The sequence below is a fragment of the Psittacula echo genome, assembly GCF_963264785.1.
Source record: "Psittacula echo genome assembly, chromosome: 1".
Taxonomy (NCBI): Eukaryota; Metazoa; Chordata; class Aves; order Psittaciformes; family Psittacidae; genus Psittacula; species Psittacula echo.
The window spans coordinates 64,068,441-64,087,684 of NC_137735.1; the positions used below are offsets into that span (position 1 = coordinate 64,068,441).

The window sequence follows — 19,244 nt, forward strand, 5'->3', positions numbered from 1 at the left end:
GATTGCTGTATCAGTGCTGGGGGAAGAGGTGGTGTGGGTTGTCTGGCTAGATTAGACACAGATGGTGTATGCTAGCATTTAGCTCTCTTGCTCTTGTCTCAAAGTAAGTACTGTGTTTTGCCTATGATACTAAACAGGAGGACTTGTTTCGGGAGCAATAGGAGGATGGAGGCAGAGGGGGAAAAAGGGGAGAAGAGGGGCATTGTATTAAGAATTCATTGTACCTCTCTCCCTGCTGCTTCTCAAGTGCTTTTAGCACTTCCCCGTTGAGGCCTCTCATTGATTTTTACAGCAAGTGGGTAGTTGATGTGAAATAGCACAAAGCTTCAGTTTGTGACTGATGTTTTTCCTCAGGAAATTCTTATTGTTCATTGCAGAGTGATAGAGATTTGAACCACAGAGTAGCATTTGTCTGGACATCTACTGCAGAAGTACATGTTGCATTTAGGAATTATTTTTTAGCTGTTGCTAAAACTGAAGGTTTGTGCTGCCTGTGCAAATCTGATTTGAGCTGGTGTAAAGCAGGTTAACTAGGCAGAAAATCATTTGGTACTTGCATTCCTCATACCTGACATAGGTAGGTAGATTATGCCTATAAAACTTTCTTATCAGAGGAAACTGTGATTTAATTTGATAACATGTGCAGCTGTGGAATACTGGGCATTGGCAGCAGCCCTTCAGTCACTTGCACTTCTGTGTTCTTTTTACTGTCTAGTTACAAAGTCACTCAAATAACAAAAAATCACCCTTATTGCAGTATGTTTTGTAAAGCAAGTCATTGAGAAGTTGAACTACTTGCTTTTCTACTTTTCTACTTTTCTAGCGCTGCACTGTCCTAGATGGACTCTTCTCTCCTTTCCCCACAGCTCTTAACATTCTCTCACTTAACCTTGAGGCCTAATTTCCATGTTAGTATACTGAAAAGAAGCCAGTCTGCTAAAGGAATGCACGCAGAGGGGAAAAAGGGGTGCGTGAATTGAAGCAGTAGATGGCACCGGGCTTGTGAATGGAAGAGCAGAGGTCAAGAGGCATTGTACTGGTTTAGGTAGCCATGTGGACTGTCCACAGTGATAACTTGTAGGTATTAGTTTCCCATGACTTTTTGTGTTTAGTGGGTGGAGCTAAATATGTAAAGAAAAGGTCATGGACTAGTATAAAATATTTTGGCCTTCAGCAGTTGCAAGTGACCTCAGTATGTCAGCGGCTCTGTGTTTCTAGGTGGCGTAATTTTTCACTTGCTTGTTTTTGTGGGTATGTCAGGTGGACAAAAGTGTACTTACAGATGTAGAAGTTCTACTTCTGCTCAATTATCATCTAGCAATGACATGCAAAATCTTGTATCTATGGTAAATACATTGATAAGTATTGGTAAGACATGTTGCTAACTAGCTAATGTATCAATCAAAAAGACAAAATATGTATATGAAATATATTTAAAATTATATATATAGGCAGGGAAGTTTTATGACCACTTGAAGGTGACTATATCTTTATATAGTGTGATTCTGCTTAATATACGAGTTTATGCTGTGAAATGATACGTAGTAACAGCAGTGGGAAGGAATTGTTCTAGGGAAAGAAAAACATTTACTAGAAACTGTAATAGAGTTGGAAATAGTAGTTCCTGTCTCTACGGTAGACAATACTAAGAAAAGTTTGGAAAAACAGGCTTTGGGATGCTCTCATTTTCTGTGTCTGGCTTATATTTAATGTATTGTTTGATGGCAAACACAAGTTCTGTGAGTTAACTCCCCTCCACCCTTAAAGACACTTTGTTAAAAGTTGCTCCCATGTAGCAGTTTCCTAGAGAAGGTATCTCTGGGAATTTCAAAGCATCTCTCTGATCCTGCATTTATCTCAGGAATGCTGTGTCAGAAATCAAAACTCTCCTCATATCTTAAGGATTATCAACTTCCCAGCCATAGCTGGAGAGTATACAGTAACAGCTATGTGAGTGAAACCTTACTGAAAGGCTGCCAGGTTGCAAGCCTTTGCAAACAGCTAGGTGTATGTGTTCATTCCCATGCCAAAAATCTTCTCCTTATCTTATGTGAAGATACAATCTTGTGATTAGTGGGTGCCAGGGGTTTATCATGATAAAGTTCAAGACTTGCATTGGCTTTTTCCCAAGATCCATAGAGACATGAATTAAAGTTCCAGTTTCTGTGTGTCCTAAAGCAGCAGTTTTCTTAGTAGTAATATTGTAAGGGGGGAGGGAGAGGGGGAGAGGAGAGTACGCTAATGCAAGCAAATTTAAATGAAACAGAAATAAAAATAGTCAAAGCTTAGGATAAAAAAAGATGGCATTTTTCTTCAATTAGTCTGATAGAGCCTATAACCTATCGCTTGCCATTTTTACTGTGCAGTTTAAAATAAAACCGTGGTCTCTTCTGGCTTCTAATGCTCTTTGTGGAAACATTCAATAATCATATTGTTATAGGAAGCTGATGCTGAGGGTTCAGAGGAATGTAGTCTCTTAAATCGTGGTCTTATACCATAGAGCTTAAATCTGAAGCTATACTGTAACTTACAGAAGAGATATATTAAAAAGCCAGTGTATCTTTTTGGAACGTTGTCTATAAGCTGCTTAGTTTGCCTCAGCCTATGTTTATGCATTTGTCAGTCAGTGGCGTGCATGTATCTTTGAAATGTTTGTTCGTGATATTTCAGTTAAATTTAATCAAAGTCCTTTTTTTTTGTGTGTGGAATGCATACATTTTAGACTTCATTGATTTGGTCCTCAAATGTAAAAATAATAAACTCGTTGACAAGATTAAGTCTGCCAGGTACAGGTAGAGAAAGAATATACAAGTAGGGGATCTGTGGATCAAGGCGTGTATGCTGTGATGAGAATCTCAGCTCTTTTGGCACAGCAACTATTAGCATTCTGCAGGCACTTAAGAGGCAAACCATTTGAAGTCTTCTCCCTGCTGAGCTGATTTTAAAGTTATCTTACAAAATTGGTTGTATTCTTTCTATCATATATTTTTCCTTGCTCCCTCTCTTCCCTCACACCCCTGTTCTCTCGTGGTTTTGAGTGTCTTTTATTCTTCCTTGGGTATTTCAAGGAGGACATAAAGGAATGGGTATTAGCTATAGAAGCAGAGCCCATAGAAGGACACTGCCATGGCAAGCTTCTTTGTTAGTTCATAAAGTAGAGGTAAAAATAAGTCTCACCCTCTTTTCTGGTCTTTTGCTCATTAAATGGGAGCCCTGCAGTGGGCATCATTCTGGTAGCCTGGAACAAGACTGATTTCTTTTGGGTTTGACCTAAAACCTTATCCCATATGGAAACAGACAACTTGTCACCTGTGTTGCTGTTCAGTTCTAAAAAATGGAATGCTGGGAATTAAATCTGTATAAATTCTTGTATGTCAAGAGGAATTAGAGCTCATGTACGTATTTTTAAATCACAGTGAGGTCATCAGTTTGGCCTGGCCCCTGTTGTATTAGGAATATTTGACTAGCACCCAAGGAATATTTCTAACTTGAAATATATTTAAAATTAATTGCGGACTTGCCAACTTAAAAAAAAACAAACGCAAAAGAGTTAGGAAAAAGTACTGAAAATTTAGGAGATATTTATAGCTACTTTCTATCTTTATATTGTAACAGAAGAATCAGTGCTCTGAAACCAAGAAAGTGCTCAATAAGTAAATCCTTATAGAATTTGGCAGAATAGATGATTATTGCATAGGCCTTTGTCTGTGATGGAAGTCAGTGTTCAGCTCAGTGGTCTGTGCTCATTCAGCAGTGAATAATTGTCTGCCACACGCTTCAGCGTAATTGGGACTAATAACACACTGACCTTCTAGCTAAGATGTATTTATGGTGGCTAGTTCTCACTATGCCTGACCTGTGTTATCAGTTCATGTGCTGTAAATTCCTACGTTAAACCTTAAATATTTGATTTTAAATTAAAAAAGGCACAACATCTGAGACAGTCATGTAAATGAGGCAACTAAGCTTCCATTTTTACCATAGTGCTTGAGGTCTGCTTGAAATACACTGTAAGAATACTTTTTGTGCATTTTTCTTTATTTTTTTCCTCCTGTATCTGAGTATTCTGATAGCGGATGTAATAATATTCAAATGTAACCCAGAAGCATAGCGTTAATTGAAATGGTGTGATAATGTGAATGTTGAGTGAAACGTATTGACAGTTTTCTTCCATATGACACATCTCTGCCCTTGTGTGAGTTTGCTTAATGTTCACTGTTATTCTGACCAAATTAATGCATGATAAAAGATGTTTTTAAAAGTATGCAATTCTGTAGGTCTGGGGAAATATAGTGTAAGGACATTTACTGATGCATATTTTAACACGTGTAGCATATTAAAGAAATGCTTATCAGTTTAGCTACAAAAAAAGATTCTTATCTCTGTGCTCTTTAAAAGCAAGTGCCCTGTTAGTGGAGAGAAGTTGAGAGCACATTAATTTTTAAGACACTTCGCTGACAAATTTACGTGATTTACTAATGTACTAAACACTCCATGTTCTCCACATAGTTTATTTACTAGAATACTTAATTTTGATTTTTTTTTTCCATTCTGTCATTCATTCTTTCTGCAAATTACGTTCATTTTCCTTATACTAGTGTTTAATAATCTTTTGAAAGAAGAATGTGAAGAAACATTGATGGTCAATGGCAAGTATTTCTGTTCGAACACAGTTGCATTTCCACTTAAATATTCAGAGAAAATACCATATTACTACACAAAAAAAGGAAAGATGCAGGAATTTCAGAATATAAATAAACAAACATGACTAATGCTTATGCTTCAAATATGTTCATTTGCTTTCCAGTACGTGGCAAATATGAATCTGTATGTGATTGCTGAGCCGTACTTTCATACCTTGAAAAAAGCCTGAAAGTGGAAGTTCCTAAAACAAATCCTGCAGCTGTAACATTGGTCCATTGCACTGTTAAAAGGGCAGACATACACAGTAGTAAACATTGCATTACAACTAATGCAGCAGTGTGTAGCTATAAAGCAATCATATTAAGATATTTAAATGTTTTGACTTGTTGTTCCTGAACTATTTTAAGGATCTTTTGAATTAGAAGGTCATGGCAAGTGACCAGAAGACAGAGAGAAAGTACATTCAGAGTTAAGGGTTTCTTTACATCATGCTTTTGGACAATATCCAGTGTTTCTCTTGGCTGTGTGCTTCAGACTGACAGAGCTGTCAGGAGAAGGAAATATTGTTTGTTTTATTTTGGCCAGAAAAATCAGAATCATTTCAGTTGACTGTCGCAGATCGTTGTCTTAAGTTCTGCTCAGAATTAGTCTGAGGCTAGAAAACAGCTTTATAGTGAGTTGTTCAAAGCCTCTGTTTTCTTCCAAGGTTATATTTTTCTTAATGTGAAGCAGCAGTTTCTTCAGCCCCTATACTGTTGCCTTTCACTGAATATTTATCGAACACAGCGGAAGTCTTCAGCTGTGTCGCATCATGAACACTCTGAATCCTTAAACAAGCTTGTAACAGTAGGGACCAAGATCTAACATGACCTTTAACTATGGGGATTATTACAGAATTTATCAAGTAATTTTTTTTCTTATTTTTGATTTTTTTAGCTAAAAGTTGTTGTTGTTTTTTTTTTTAATGAGATATGATAAACAACCTAAATTTCTCAGAAGACTTCGTGAGAGTCAGTGTCTCTTGCTCAAAGCATGTGGTGACTGTGTCTGAAATACATGCGTACACCCATATGTACTGTTTATAAGGCAGCATACGTCCTGTATTTCAAAATCTGAAACCTGTACGTAGTAGTTTTTATTCCTTGAATCAAATCAAAAGGAATGGTGTTGGGTAATTAGAAAAAAAAACAACCCAAAACCAAAAGCCTGCTAAAAGCTGTACTTTGCAGCTGTGTGTTAATGCCATATTCCTGGTGTTACTAATCAGAGTATCTTCCTTAAAGTGAATGCCGTTACTAGATAGTGAAAATTATGGTAGAAGTGTTAGAATATAATTCCTTTTTTATGTACTTCACAGAAAGTAAGTTACTGAAGATGAGAGTAGCAGATGTACTTACATTCCCAGACTTGTACAGAATTGAAGATGGAAAGGTATACAAAAGATCTTAAAAGGCAAAAGGGACTATTACGGTCATTTACAGTTGTCTGTCTCAGATGTCTAATTCCTTTGCTTGAATGCACCTCTCCTTGGGGTAGCTATAGAGACTCTGGCAACTTGCTGAAACTACTCCCTCAGTGCAACTATGCTTAAGCACTCTGAAGGTCAGCAGAAGTTTACAGGAAGGAATGATAATATATAGTGTTGTGTGTCAGAAACAGCACAGAAAATGGAAGGCTGTTGTAGCTGGGATTTTTTTTTTTTTTGTGTCCACTCGTCAGCTGCAGATGAGCAGTGTTGAGGTAACAGCTCCATCTGCACACAGGCTTCCCTGTTCCCATGCAGTTCCAAGACTCTAACTTGGCCTGTGAGGAGCTTCTTGCAGTAATAAACATTACTCCTGTTCTAAAATTCCTTCCTGATCCTTCCAGCATGTTCATGTCTTTATTTTCATATGAAAGGGGGAGGTTCTAATATATAAAATCAGTCAAAGTTCAGCTAATTGCATAATTTTTTTAGTGTGTGGGTCCTGCTTGCCCTTTATGACTTAAAATACTACCTGTATTTCTTGAGGCTCTTAATAGAGTCAGTGAGATGGGATCAGTAGCATTCATACACATTCAGAGGATACAGCCATTCTGATTTGATGTTCTGAGAGAATTTTGACTGACTTTAAGCCTTGGAAATAGAAAACCTCTCTAGAAGATTTGTTTTTACCCTCGAGGTAACTTAGGGTGTTCCAGTTTAAAATTAATTGCATTAATGATATGTTTTGAACAGACATTTCCTATATCTACACTATTGCCATCTATACGTGTGCCAGAATTTGTCACTGAATATTCTCACATGTCACTTTACACCCAATATAGTTGTGTGTGTATTAGCAGCAAATGGATAATTGTTTCTGTAACTTACTGGCTGTGAAAAGAAATATTTCCGGCTCATGCACTGGTCTCAGAATGCTCATGAATAGACGCATTATTTGTAAAATAGCTGTATGCTTTGGGTTTAATATTATCGATGGGTATTTCTTGAATTGGAAACCTCTACTTAAAATCTGTAAAGGAGCGAGCACACCTGGGCTTCAGTGCTGAATGTTTGAGAAATGCTCCAAAGTTATAGAACCATAGAACAGAATCATAGAATAGTTTAGTTTGTGTTGGAGGGCACCTTCAGAGGTCATCTAGTCCGATCTCCTGCAATAAGCAGGGATATCTTCAACTAGATCAGGTTGCCCAAAATCACATCCAGCCTGACCTTAATACATGTGGGTGCATCTTGTGCTTAGTAAACTTGTATTAATTTCCCAGTCCCTTCCAAGTATTTGAATGTATGTTATAGAATACTAGTAGTAAGTTTCCAGACAGTGAATGTCACAGAATCTCGAGCGAGAGATCTCCTCTTTATACCGGGGTAATGCAATTGTTAAAGTGGCTATAATTTAGAAGACCGTCTATATATATGATTGTCGTGGTTTAAACCCAGTCAGCCACGCAGTCTCTTTCTCACTCCCCCCCTTCTTTCCCCCACTCCTGGAGGGATGGGGAGGAGAATCAAAAGAATGTAACTCCCACAGTTTGAGGTAAGAACAGTTTAATACTGAATAATAAGGTATAACACAAATCACTACTGCTACCACCAATAATAATAATGATAAAGGAAATAACAAGGGAAGAGAATACAACACCTCACAACCCATCGACCGATAGCTTGCCCCCACCCAGCACTGAACTAGCCCTGCCGGGTAACTCCCAGTTACATCCTGGGCATGACGTGCTGTGGTATGGAATACCTCTTTGGCTAGTTTGGGTCAGGTGTCCTGTCCCTGCTTCCTCCCGGCTTCTCCTCCTCCCTGGAAGAGCATGAGGCTCAGAAAGACCTTGGTCAGACTAAACATTCTGACTAGCAACTAAAAACATCGGTTTTATCAGTGCTGTTCCCAGGCCGAAAGTCAAAAACACAGCGCTGCACCAGCTACTAAGAAGGAGGAAAAATGACTGCTACTGCTGAACCCAGGACAATGATTTTTTTTTGTTTTGTTTTGTTTTGTTCACTGTTCATATTCCAGAGAAACTGACATGAACATATGAGCAAAACTCGTCATTTAGGTGCCATATCTTGACTTGGGGCTCAGGTGTTGTTGCTTCTATTTTTTTAGTGTATAGTTAACATTAGCAGTCACCCTTATAATGATATGACATGTACTGCCTCCAAGTATGGTGAGTGCCTACTCCTGCCATTAAGGAGGGTTGATTTAATCAGTAACGTGGTCTAGCTTCTGTGACATCCTTTGGACTAAAGAAGGGAGTCCAATAACAGTCCTTTTTTCCCCCTTCTAGAAAGAGCTATTTTAGAAATATTCTTCTTTGGTTGTTATTATCACCCTTGAATTTGGGTCAAGTTTCTAAGTTATTTTATTTAGAAAATGCATATTTTAAAGCTATTAAGGGAATACTTTCAGTGTGTAGTTATATTACTGTCAACAAAAGATGTGATTAAATAAATTGAATGTTGAAGACTTTCGGCTTACGGTTAACACCAGGTAATTAAAAGTAAGCGCTGCTGTGGGAGTGCATTATATATCAGCTGTACTCTTTACCTCATTAGCTGGGTTTTTGCATGTTTATGGAGCTAACTTGCAATTAAAAATGCCTTTAATGTAGGCTTAACAAGGCCTTTTAGGTATTTGGAATAAAGTACTGCAATTTAATTGAAATTGGTATAGTGTAAATAGATGTCTTAGTAACATGCGAGATAAATCTCCACGCCTAACTTGTCACTTCGCATCTTTTCCTCTTGTGTAATCTTTAATGCTTACTGGAAGGCCTGACATTTAACCTGTATGAAAGATGGAGGTTCGGTCTTCAAAGAATGTTTTGATTTGTTGTAAATCAAGTTTTACCCATATAAGATTTACTCAAATTCATGCCTTAACCATACTTTTAAGATGTGTGAATGTTTGTGCATATGGTTATGTGTTAGGATATTTTTAGCAATAGTATATTTTTCTCCAATTAGTCTTCTGTTCTGCATTAGATACTGTCAAGGCAACCTTCAGTGTTGATAATTTATCTTGGTGTTTTCATTTTGAATGCTGTGGTATCTCTTGTAAATAGTTGCCTGAAGTTTAAAACCAAATCTTAGGGAAATTAAGGTAAAAAGTAAAACATACTTACAGGTCACTTCTGCTGATCTTTGTGCTCATTTGTCAAGGGTTTTCTGGATGAGATATTAAAGTGTACCATTAAAACTGAACAAGGGTAAAGTGTTGTTTAGGTTGAGGTAGATTGTCAAAGATGAGGAAAAAAGAAAACAGGAGGAGCAGTACTTTTGCAGGACACAAGTGGATGTGCTACATGTATAAATAGGGATCATCATGTGTGAACCTTCATACAGTATTATTTACTAATCTTTATTTGTCTTCACCTAGGAGTGTTGTAGTACCACCAAAGAAATCAACCATTTCCTCATCTACGGCTGCTGGGGGTATTCCTACAAATGCTGTCAGTGTGGTTTCTTCTTTAGATTCAGCCCAAGCCCCGGATTTGTCAGGAGAATCTCCTGGTGAGTAAGGGGAAATTAAACAACTTAAATCTCAGTCCTTCCTCTCTTGCTTCTCCCTCCCTCACCATCACTCTGAGTACAAACTAACAAGTTCTTATTATGTAGGTTTTGTTATGTGAAGTTGAGATTTTTTAATATTTATCCATATCTCAAAACCCTGTAGGGCAAGAACAGCTGTTTTTCAGACATTAAGTCATTAGCTGCCTTCTGTTGTAATACTGATTAGTGTGTATATATATATGACCAGTCTGTGTACAAGTCTCACTTATACTAAGAATGTTGATACTTACTGTTGATTGTGTTTATTTAGGGGAAAACGTGACAATAATCTGGGAAAAGGGGGTTTTACACTTATTTTTTTATTTAACTGCTGGAGTTTCCTAGCTTATCAAATCAGGCAAAAGAGCTTTTGAGACCTTTGTATCCTGCATACTACTTTGTATCTTTGTCGCAGCAGCTTGCAGGACTGCGTTGGTATCTTTGCCTCTAACAAGGACCACTATCTCATACTTCACCAGAAAATAGATGTGACTCTAGGTTAAACTGGACCTATAGATTTTTGGGTTCATGAGTGTAAGAGTTCATGTTTTTATATTTTCTGAGAGCTTATCCCCAGATAATTTTATTATTCCTAGTTTTGATGCTGTAGCTACACAAATGTAAAGAATAAACTGTTTCTAAATAAAAAAAGAACAAAACACAAACCTCAACAAGCAGTAGTGTTGTGTTTAAAAAAAAAAAATAGTTGAACTTTTTTTGGGTTCTCCTTTTGCCCTCATCTAGAAGAAGAAGTGTAAATGAGCAACATTTGTCAGTTTCAAGATTTCTCATGGTTTGTAAAGCAGGTATATTATATTAACTTACATTTCATATAAATGTGGTATATTTGAAAGACTACTTTTTGTTACAGATATTTTGTTGTGTAAAATAAAAACTTATTTATAAGTTTTAGGGTGTTTTTCCAAGGATATATGTGTTAGTGCTAAATAGGATTGAAAATGATATACAAATGTTTCCGATAGCTTTAGCCTTAGGTCAGTTTCAGTGTTGATGCTGAGCTAATTGCTTTGGACAGTTTTTTCAGTGGAGACAAAATTGGGGAGGTTGTTTATAAGCAAGTGGTTCTTTGAACCCTTAGTCTCGCTGGTTGTTCTGTGTGAGGTGTTTAACCTTATATGCTGTGTCAAAGGCATGCTTTTCTACTTAACCATGTTTAAGTCACAAGGCTGTATAGAATCTTACGATTGTGCCCATGAAGTTTAACATAAGACTTAAAACTTATATGCATCTTAATCAAGGAAATCTCAATCTGTGCCTGATTACTGGTGTTTCTTTTCGATGCTTGAGTGTCTTGCTTCCTGTTTTTATGAACTTACATCCAAATTACATTTTTTTCCCCCTCAGTCTTTGCAATCTGTTGTCATGTCCTCTAGGACTCATGTGTCTGGAAGATATTTGTTGCCATCTTCAACTGCCCATTGCATTTCTTGGGAAAATCATAAACGTTTTATTTCTGCCAAGGTAAAGGAAAAGCTACTCTTTGCAAAAGGGAGGAACCATTTAGTCACTGAAAATGCACTGTACTAGCCTAGGAGTAATGTTGGGACTGGGAAAATTAGCTGGCTTTTAAAATTTCACAGTTCTTTGGGGAAGGCTGGCTCTGAGCAGCTAATCTTTTTAAGAATTAAGAAAACCTAACTATATTGAAATTGCTTAAAATAGTTGCTAATTTGTTAACCTCTTACTGGTGTACCCAGGTTAGATTTGGCTTAAATATTACATTTCTGAAGTCAGTATTCACTTGCTTTTAGTAGAAACAAAAGAGATGAACACTGATTTTCAGATTTACTCAATCTTCTAAGAACATATAGATGAAAAAATAAGTGCTCCTGTGCCTGTAGAATGTATAAGAAATCCAGACAATAAACAATACTGATATAGTTTGGAGCTGTGTGACTTCTAGCATGTCTGGGATTTTTGGCAAAAATTGGACGTGCAATCTGAACTGATATGCATAAAAAGAAACTAATCAGGATTAAAAATAGTAGACATGTTTAGACTGGCAATCTAATTAATTAAAAAGAAAAAGTAAAGGAATAAATGAAATCATACCTTAAACAGATTAAAACCTGAGACTCTTTTTTTTCCCAGTAAAATAATGGCATGGAAACAAAATTTTTGCAGTATTGGAATAGTTTACCTTTAAGTTGCCCAAGTAAATTGCACACATTTAAGTTTGAAATAGATCCGTATGAGGCCTTTTTTTATTTGAAGATACAAGTAGCAATAAGTGAACTTCTGATAAAAACCAAAATACAGTGTATATAATTTTCCCTCCCAAGTTCAAATCGCATGGTCTTTAATTACTTTTTGTTTCCATACAGAAGAAGATCAGTATTGTTCTCTTTTTTTTCAGCCAACATTAGTTGTAAGTCTGATTACTTTTGTAATTAAGAAAAAAAATCCTTTTCTAAAAAGTGCAGAGACTAGGGGTTTATGTAGTGAGTATGAATTTGGGGCTTTTTCGCATTTCATATGAAAGCTAGTTATTAATCATTATGTAAACATTATTGAATTATATTTAAAAACACATTTCAACTGTTCTTTTTGTAAAGTCAAAGGATTTTTTTAAAATTAGTTTTGTATGCATTTGATATTTTTTAGAAACTCATCAAGCAAACAGAACCTCATATACGTTTTATGTATATGTTATATACAATAACATACAATACTGTGGAGACTTGAGTCAGTTCAAAACAGAAGTGAAAGGGAAATACAGACATTGAAATGGGATTATACAGAAATAGTTTTAGTAATAGTGTTTTAGTTGTAATATGTACATAAGCATAATTTGGAAATAAGTTTTATGTAGCATGTGAGCATCCTCCACCCATAGATGTGATGTCAGAATTGCTTGGTCAAGGTAGGATCTGTGTTGAAATATTTGTCAGTCTGTGTGGTTCCAGATGCCTCTGTTGCCATTTGTGTTTGCCCAGATTTGATCAACCCCCTTACCAGTATTTTTTTCTGAAGTTTGCATCTTGTCTGTAGCTCAAAGTCTGTGAGTATCTCAGATATTTGACCCTTAGGATTGTCCTAAGCTCATATCAAGTGGGTGTGACGTGTCCTGGCCTACCAAATAGAAAGTGTTGACAAGTTGGAAGGATAACCATCTGAGCTCACTCTGTTCATCTGATACTTTGAAAGAGGGTGAAAACATATTTTGGCCTCAAGACAGCCTGGCCTTTTCGCAGGAGAAGTTTTTTTCACTTTTCTTCATTCAAACTGCAGGGTAGAATTTTACAGAACCAAAAGACTTTCCTGAATACAAATGTGCCCCTTGTGGTCTAAACTTGCCTGTCAGTTTGTTCCTCATGGCTGATATTTGGGTTGTTGGTCTGCTGGAACTGGATCTTGGAATCAATGGAGAAACTTAAACACCTTTGTGGCCCATGTTGAGCCAATGACTGTCTCTTACAGAGAGTGGTATTGAGCAAAAGAGCGTATTTATTAGTAATAATCTGAGGAGGGGGAATTTACTTGAGTTGTTTGTTCCTTGGATTGGCTCATAGGCTGAATGTGACATTGGATGTAGAGATTTTACACATACTGTGTCCAGGAAGGGCTATTTTGGAAAGGCAGGACTAATATCAGGACTAATATTTGGATAGGCAGGACTTGGCAGAGTTGTCTTGAGCTGTTATTAATATGCTAGTGGAATGCTTGTACTTTTGTCTCTTAGTTTTCCTTTTAAATTATTCACTGATTACTGTTGTAATGTTCTGAAGAGGTGTGAACTCTTTTGAATTGTTTCTCTGATGCTCTGAGTTTCTCTATGTACTTCAGGGATTTTGCATGTGTTTTATTAGTGCTTCGTGCTAAACAATGCAATTTTGAGGTTTCACTATTCAGTTTGAAAATGTTTATTCAATACAATTTTTTTAAAGAGGGACTATGAGAAATTTTTGTAGGAAGCAGTAGTGAATTGCATCTTGTCTTCACCATCACTTTGAGTGTAGAAAACACTGAGAAGTTCCGCTCCATTTCTGGTGCCTGCTTACTTGAAGTAAGTGGTGCCCCTCTTACTTGAAGTTCCTTGAACTTCACTTGTTTTGCCTCTGATCCACACGGAGTTGCCAGCATGATTTTTGCTTCTCCTGAGCAGAGGCGTAGCTGTTCTCCAAAATGTGAACTCATAAACAAGGCTGTGTGAAAGGCTGAGGTGGAAAAGAAGGTGGATGCTTGAAAGAATGGGAGATAAAAAAGCTGCAACTCTTGAATTCTAGTCCTCCATGTAGGAAAACATAAATTTTCTTCCGCAGTTGGCTTGTTTTGCGGAGAGGAATTGTATTTGTGGATTTTTATACATATGTGGAAATAACCTTGATGTCTTGCAATAAGATAAATTGGTGGGAGACAAGCTAAAGTGAGAAAAATTAATGTGAGATGAGTTACTATTGGTGCAGAAGGTAGTTCAAGAAATTCATTGGATTATAGTAGCGATTTCAAAGAGAATTCCAAGTTTACAGTGACAGTAGTTGAAGGCTAGTTAACAAAGCAGAATGGTACTTTTTAAATCCTGAATGCCAGTGATATGCAATGGAAGTGGTTTAATACTGTTTTAGTATAAAAAGTGTTTTAAAGCAGCTTGTCTTTAGAGAAGTTTTCACCATTGCTTCATGAAACCTGTTTTGGTTTAACCTACAGATGTGTTTATGTAACAGATCCCTTATATTAGCTTGTAAAACCTTTCATTGTAGTCTTGCATTGTACACTTCCAGCCCTGGAAGTGTATTTTTGAATGAGCTCATTATTTTCTTAGATACTCCTTTCTTAAAAGGCATCAGTGTATTTATGTGGGGTAGGCCTGTTGTGCAAAATTGAGGTATGATTATTTAATTCAACTGAACTCTCTTTTTTTATACCTTGTCTTCATTCTCCCAAAGTATACCATGCACTGCTTGTGTATTGCCAAGCGTACTTTGTATATTGAAAAGCATAAGGATCTTGCACAAGTTGTTTCTTTAACCATATGTTATTGCTAGAGACATTATTTGTTTAGACCCTTGGGGACCTTGAATAAACAATAAGGTTTCACTGTAAGGGTGCTAGACAGATGATCTATTTGCATTTTCTTTTATGTTCTTGCAAATGTCTGTAAAACTGTCAGTTTGAAGGAGCCACTTTATCAGTGAAAGGATAAGGGAGAGATAAGTCAGTTTAGTTCCACATGTTTGAAGTAGCTACTGCACTTACCCACATGTGTGTCATGGATGAAAATACGCTACTGAAGTATTTTCCTTTTTTTTTTTTCACTAAAACCAGAAACATAGTAGGAAAAAAAAAGCTACGTTTGAGTTTAGTTAAAAAAAAAAAAGTACTTCTGCAAAACAAAATTTGATTGCAGAAATCATTATGCCAAATCTTTTCTAAACAAAAAACAAAAAACAAAAAACAAAAAAACAAAAAAAAAAACCAAACAAACAAAAAAAAAAGCGCAACCCTGAAATTCTCAGCTGTGATAAATCTGAGATTCACCCTTTTTAGGGAAGTATATCTGAGCTTGGAATGTGGATTTAGGTGATGAGAAGCATGAAGAAATTCAGGCCATAAATATCCTTGCATAATCTTCAAAAAGAACATCAGTTTATGTAGGTGCCTGCCTTATACTGTTGTCAAATTCAAATTATCAGTGCCTTTTCTCTTATGTCTATATTTAAAGGTAGATTTTAACTTAAAACTTCATAGTGTTTTACATTTATGCCTAATCTGCACAATTTGGTTTGATTTCTGGAGGAAAAATATTCATGTCCTATCTGTGTTGTCAGTAATTCGTTTGCCTTCCACTCTGACCATTTTTACCAGTGCCATTGTGTGCAGAAAGAGAAAGCCAAGCAAAAACCCAACCTATCCCACAAAATAAAACAAACAACAAAATCCCCAAGTTACACCAAAACAAAACCAAAGACTGTAGCTGTTAAGTATTCCACAAACAACTGAAGTCTTTGGGACTGCTGAATCATAGGTCTTGTTGCTTTTTGTGGGCTTTGTTTTGTTTTTCTTTACAGGGAGCTCTGTTCTCATTTTCAGCATGTTGTTTGGCTGCTCTTCCTGTGGGAGTACTTTTTGGTGGTTTGACTATGTAAAACGAGATCTTAAAGAGATGGTAATATACCCATGAAAATATTTTAAATATTTACAGAATCTAGCCATCCCCATTGAAATTTTCAGAAATACATCTTTGATTTGCCTTTATTAGATAAGTTATTTAGGGAACTTTGTCCAGAAGATTCAGATTCCACTTTGCTTTCAGCTAACGCTTTGTCCCCTCTTTCTTGTCCTTCATTTTGTCTAGCCCACTCCAAATTTCTTTCTGACCTCATCATCCTGTACAAAAGTCAAAACAGGAGCTTCATATTGGATTTATGAAAAGCATAAGCAAATCCCATTCACAAATATTTTTCCTACCTGTGAAGAAAGAAAAAGAAATTAGCAAAACTTTCCAGCATTTTGATGTGTTGATTTATTAGTTTCTGTGCTGCCTTTGAAGCAAGATTAGAGAAGAGCATCTTCCTCAGATAGAGGAAAAGAAAAACCAACCCTGAACAACAAAACAAGATCACAAACCCTCAGCACTTCTGGGAGGAAGCTCTATGTGCCAGTACTTTGGAGCAGAAGTTTGAAATTTGACAGGAGAATTAAAATTAGTATCTTAGGGATTTGTCTTCGCCATCTTTTTGCAAATCTATTCAACTTCAATCTAGTAGAACACTTTGAAAAGTTGCAATTGACGCATTTTGGTAGACACTTTCAAGATCTTAGCAGCTTATTTCCAGACAGGTGGCATTTAACTGAGCTCACTTCAGTGTAGGTGGGATGTTCAGGTATTTTTCTATAGCTATAGTTCTGAGAAGGGTCACGTATTTGCTAAGGTAGATGTGAGAACTGAAGTCTTTTCTTTCATGCTTTTTTTTTTTTTTTTTCCTTTCCTCCTTTCCAGCAGCAAAACAGTCTGAAACTGGTGAGGTGAGAGGGAAGAGAATAGGACAGGGTCTAAGGCTGGGAAGAGATAGGATTGCAGATGGACTAGAAGCAGTCATGCTCCTGGGAAATGCACAGAAATGTCTGCTAAGATTCATTCCTCTCTACAGTTTGGAATGCAATGCAAGATTTGTGAGTCACCTTTCCTATCCTGGCAGCAAATATCTGTGAAATCTCTGACTGTCTTGCTTACCCCCTCTTCAACATTGCTAATACCAATCCATACCGGAGTATGGAAGTTGTATTTCTCTTTACATACTGAGCAGCAGAATTTAGTATTTACAGATTCCTACTCTGCTTATGAGAGCCGTGTAATGTCAATTTGACATAACGCAATTCCTTTTCATTTTTTTTTTTTTTTTTTTTTGTAAGTGTAGGATACATAAATGACCCAGTCTTCCCTATCGACCTTTGAATAATTGATGTGGCAAAGTTAATAACTCATAAATGAGGTTATACCACTGCCATCATGCTAATGATGCTGGCAGTGCAATGGAGAATTTTATCATAGCTGTCTTTGACAGAGTCCCAGTGTTGAAAAAATTTAAGCCAGGCAGTTGAAAATACACACTCATTTTGTATTCTGCTTCATTTTGACGCAAATATATTTTAATTTTAGAGAAAAAACTAAGGGCTTTCTGTGCAAGTTATTTGAGATTGGGTGAACACTTCCAGTGACCAAAAGAGATGCTTTAAAATGTTGCCACTTAGCTATGTATTAGTTGTATTAGTGTATATTAGTACCTTACAGAAGTATTATTTCTATTCACTGCTTAAGGTTGTAAGTGTTCTTAAATTTGTTCAGAGGGACTCATGGCTTATAAGGTCAGAAAGGATCACTGCAGTCTAATCTGACTTGCTTCACGAAGCAAACTGCAATGCTTGCTTGATTTACTTTCTGTTTGAGCTAGAACAAAATGTAGAAAGCTTGCCATAGCATGCCTGGTAAATATGAAAGTAAGTATATAGGAGTTCCAGCAAAAAAAGTCTGAGATACAAACATGTGAAAGGGTTTACCCTAGTCTTCATACACACTTGAAAACCATACTTTCTCAGAGATTGAGCTCTAGGCTTTATTTTCTGGACAAGTCGTCTAACCTCTGGCATGTTTTCTTATATAATGAACTTACTTATCACTTTCTCTTGTAGGAAAGGGATCATCTAATTCAAAATTACCATCTGTCCCTACAGTTTCTTCAGTGCCTGAGGATTCTGCTTCAAATATGAGGTAACCTCTTCAGTTGAACATCTGAACAGCTGTGCTCTGGCTCACATTTTTGCTATTACATCTTCTATTTCTGCATCTCTTACGAATGTCATTTTGCTGGTGTTCAGTACCTAATGAAGGATTATCGATTCCTTCATATGCATGTATGTCACTTAAACATTGCCACAAACTATACTCCTTTGTATAAAATTTCAGCAACTTCCTTTTTTTGTTAATCACTTGTATCTCTCTACTAGTATTACAGACAGGCTTGAACATGCTTTGGAAAAGGCTGCCCCACTTCTGAGAGAGATTTTTGTGGATTTTGCTCCCTTTCTTTCTCGGACTCTTTTGGGCAGCCACGGGCAGGAGTTGCTGATAGAAGGTACAAGTAAGTTTCCATTTTGAAGAAGTTTTTTTGATGTGTGCTTTTGTTTATTTATTTTTTTTTTTTTAATGCCTCAAACTTTTTTTCCACCTTCTGACATGGTGCTTTCTGCTGGATTTCACTACCTCCCCTTCCTTTTGTCTTTAATCGTTGTTGCCTCCTCATTTTTGCCATCTCTGCCACCTCTTTCCCTCCATTTCATCTCATAGTTTTCCTATATCTCATTACATGGGACCAGCTGTTGTCTCTTCTTTAGTTCTCCAGCTCTTCCAGGGCATTGTTCCATAGAACCTGGTGTATGAAATGCGTTTTGAAAACATGGTATCAGGATCAACACTTCAATGCAAAGCATAGAGTATAGTTTAGAAAGTTAAGTACAAAGTCCTTATACTTTTACTGTGCCACTGCAACAGAAGGCTTCTTGGGAGCTATGTCAGCAGGGCATGTTGTGTTGTATCTCTTTCTTGTATGTGAATTTGCTTCTGTCTTTCTGGTTTCTAATTGGAAGGCAATCATACAGAAAAGATTGTCAGTATTGAGAAGAATTCTCTGATACTTCTGAGAAGGTGAAAATTCAGGTGCACAACAAAGATCATGGCTCTTTCTGGTGTTGGCTTAAAATTGACTGAGCTTGAGATGATTGAATTTTCTTTCTACAGGTGGGTTTCTCTCCGTTTAAAAACAAGGCTCAGTTCTGCAATGCAGACATTAATGTCCTCAGTTTAAAAAATCTTGTTTATTGGAACACTGTGAATTTAGTAGTGAACACCAGCTTTCAATTTTATCATGATTTGCTTATGTAAGTTGCTTTGTCCACTGATTTTTAAAGTGAAAATTGTGAGTTTTGCCCAGTTAAAGCAGTGAATTAAATTAGGGCCTAAGGTTGTTGCAACTTCCAGTAATGAGCACTCCCGTGTTAGCAGCTTATGGTTACGAGCTGATCGCTTACACATCAAGCTGTA

The 19,244-nt window shown here is 36.7% G+C and overlaps 1 protein-coding gene across 4 annotated transcripts in view; it reads left to right on the top strand.

Annotated features, from left to right (window-relative positions):
* The window catches only part of LRBA (LPS responsive beige-like anchor protein), a gene marked incomplete at its 5' end in the record, with an annotated part of 401,371 nt that overhangs the window by 89,419 nt on the left and 292,708 nt on the right, over nucleotides 1-19,244 (top strand). For 3 of the 4 annotated variants that reach the window (XM_080629345.1, XM_080629347.1, XM_080629348.1), the window contains 3 exons: nucleotides 9,513-9,646; nucleotides 17,837-17,915; nucleotides 18,152-18,285. In XM_080629345.1, the coding sequence (XP_080485471.1) occupies nucleotides 9,513-9,646; nucleotides 17,837-17,915; nucleotides 18,152-18,285 (347 nt within the window). The remainder of the gene's footprint in view (nucleotides 1-9,512; nucleotides 9,647-17,836; nucleotides 17,916-18,151; nucleotides 18,286-19,244) is intronic. The other variant, XM_080629346.1, reaches the window with a different exon arrangement.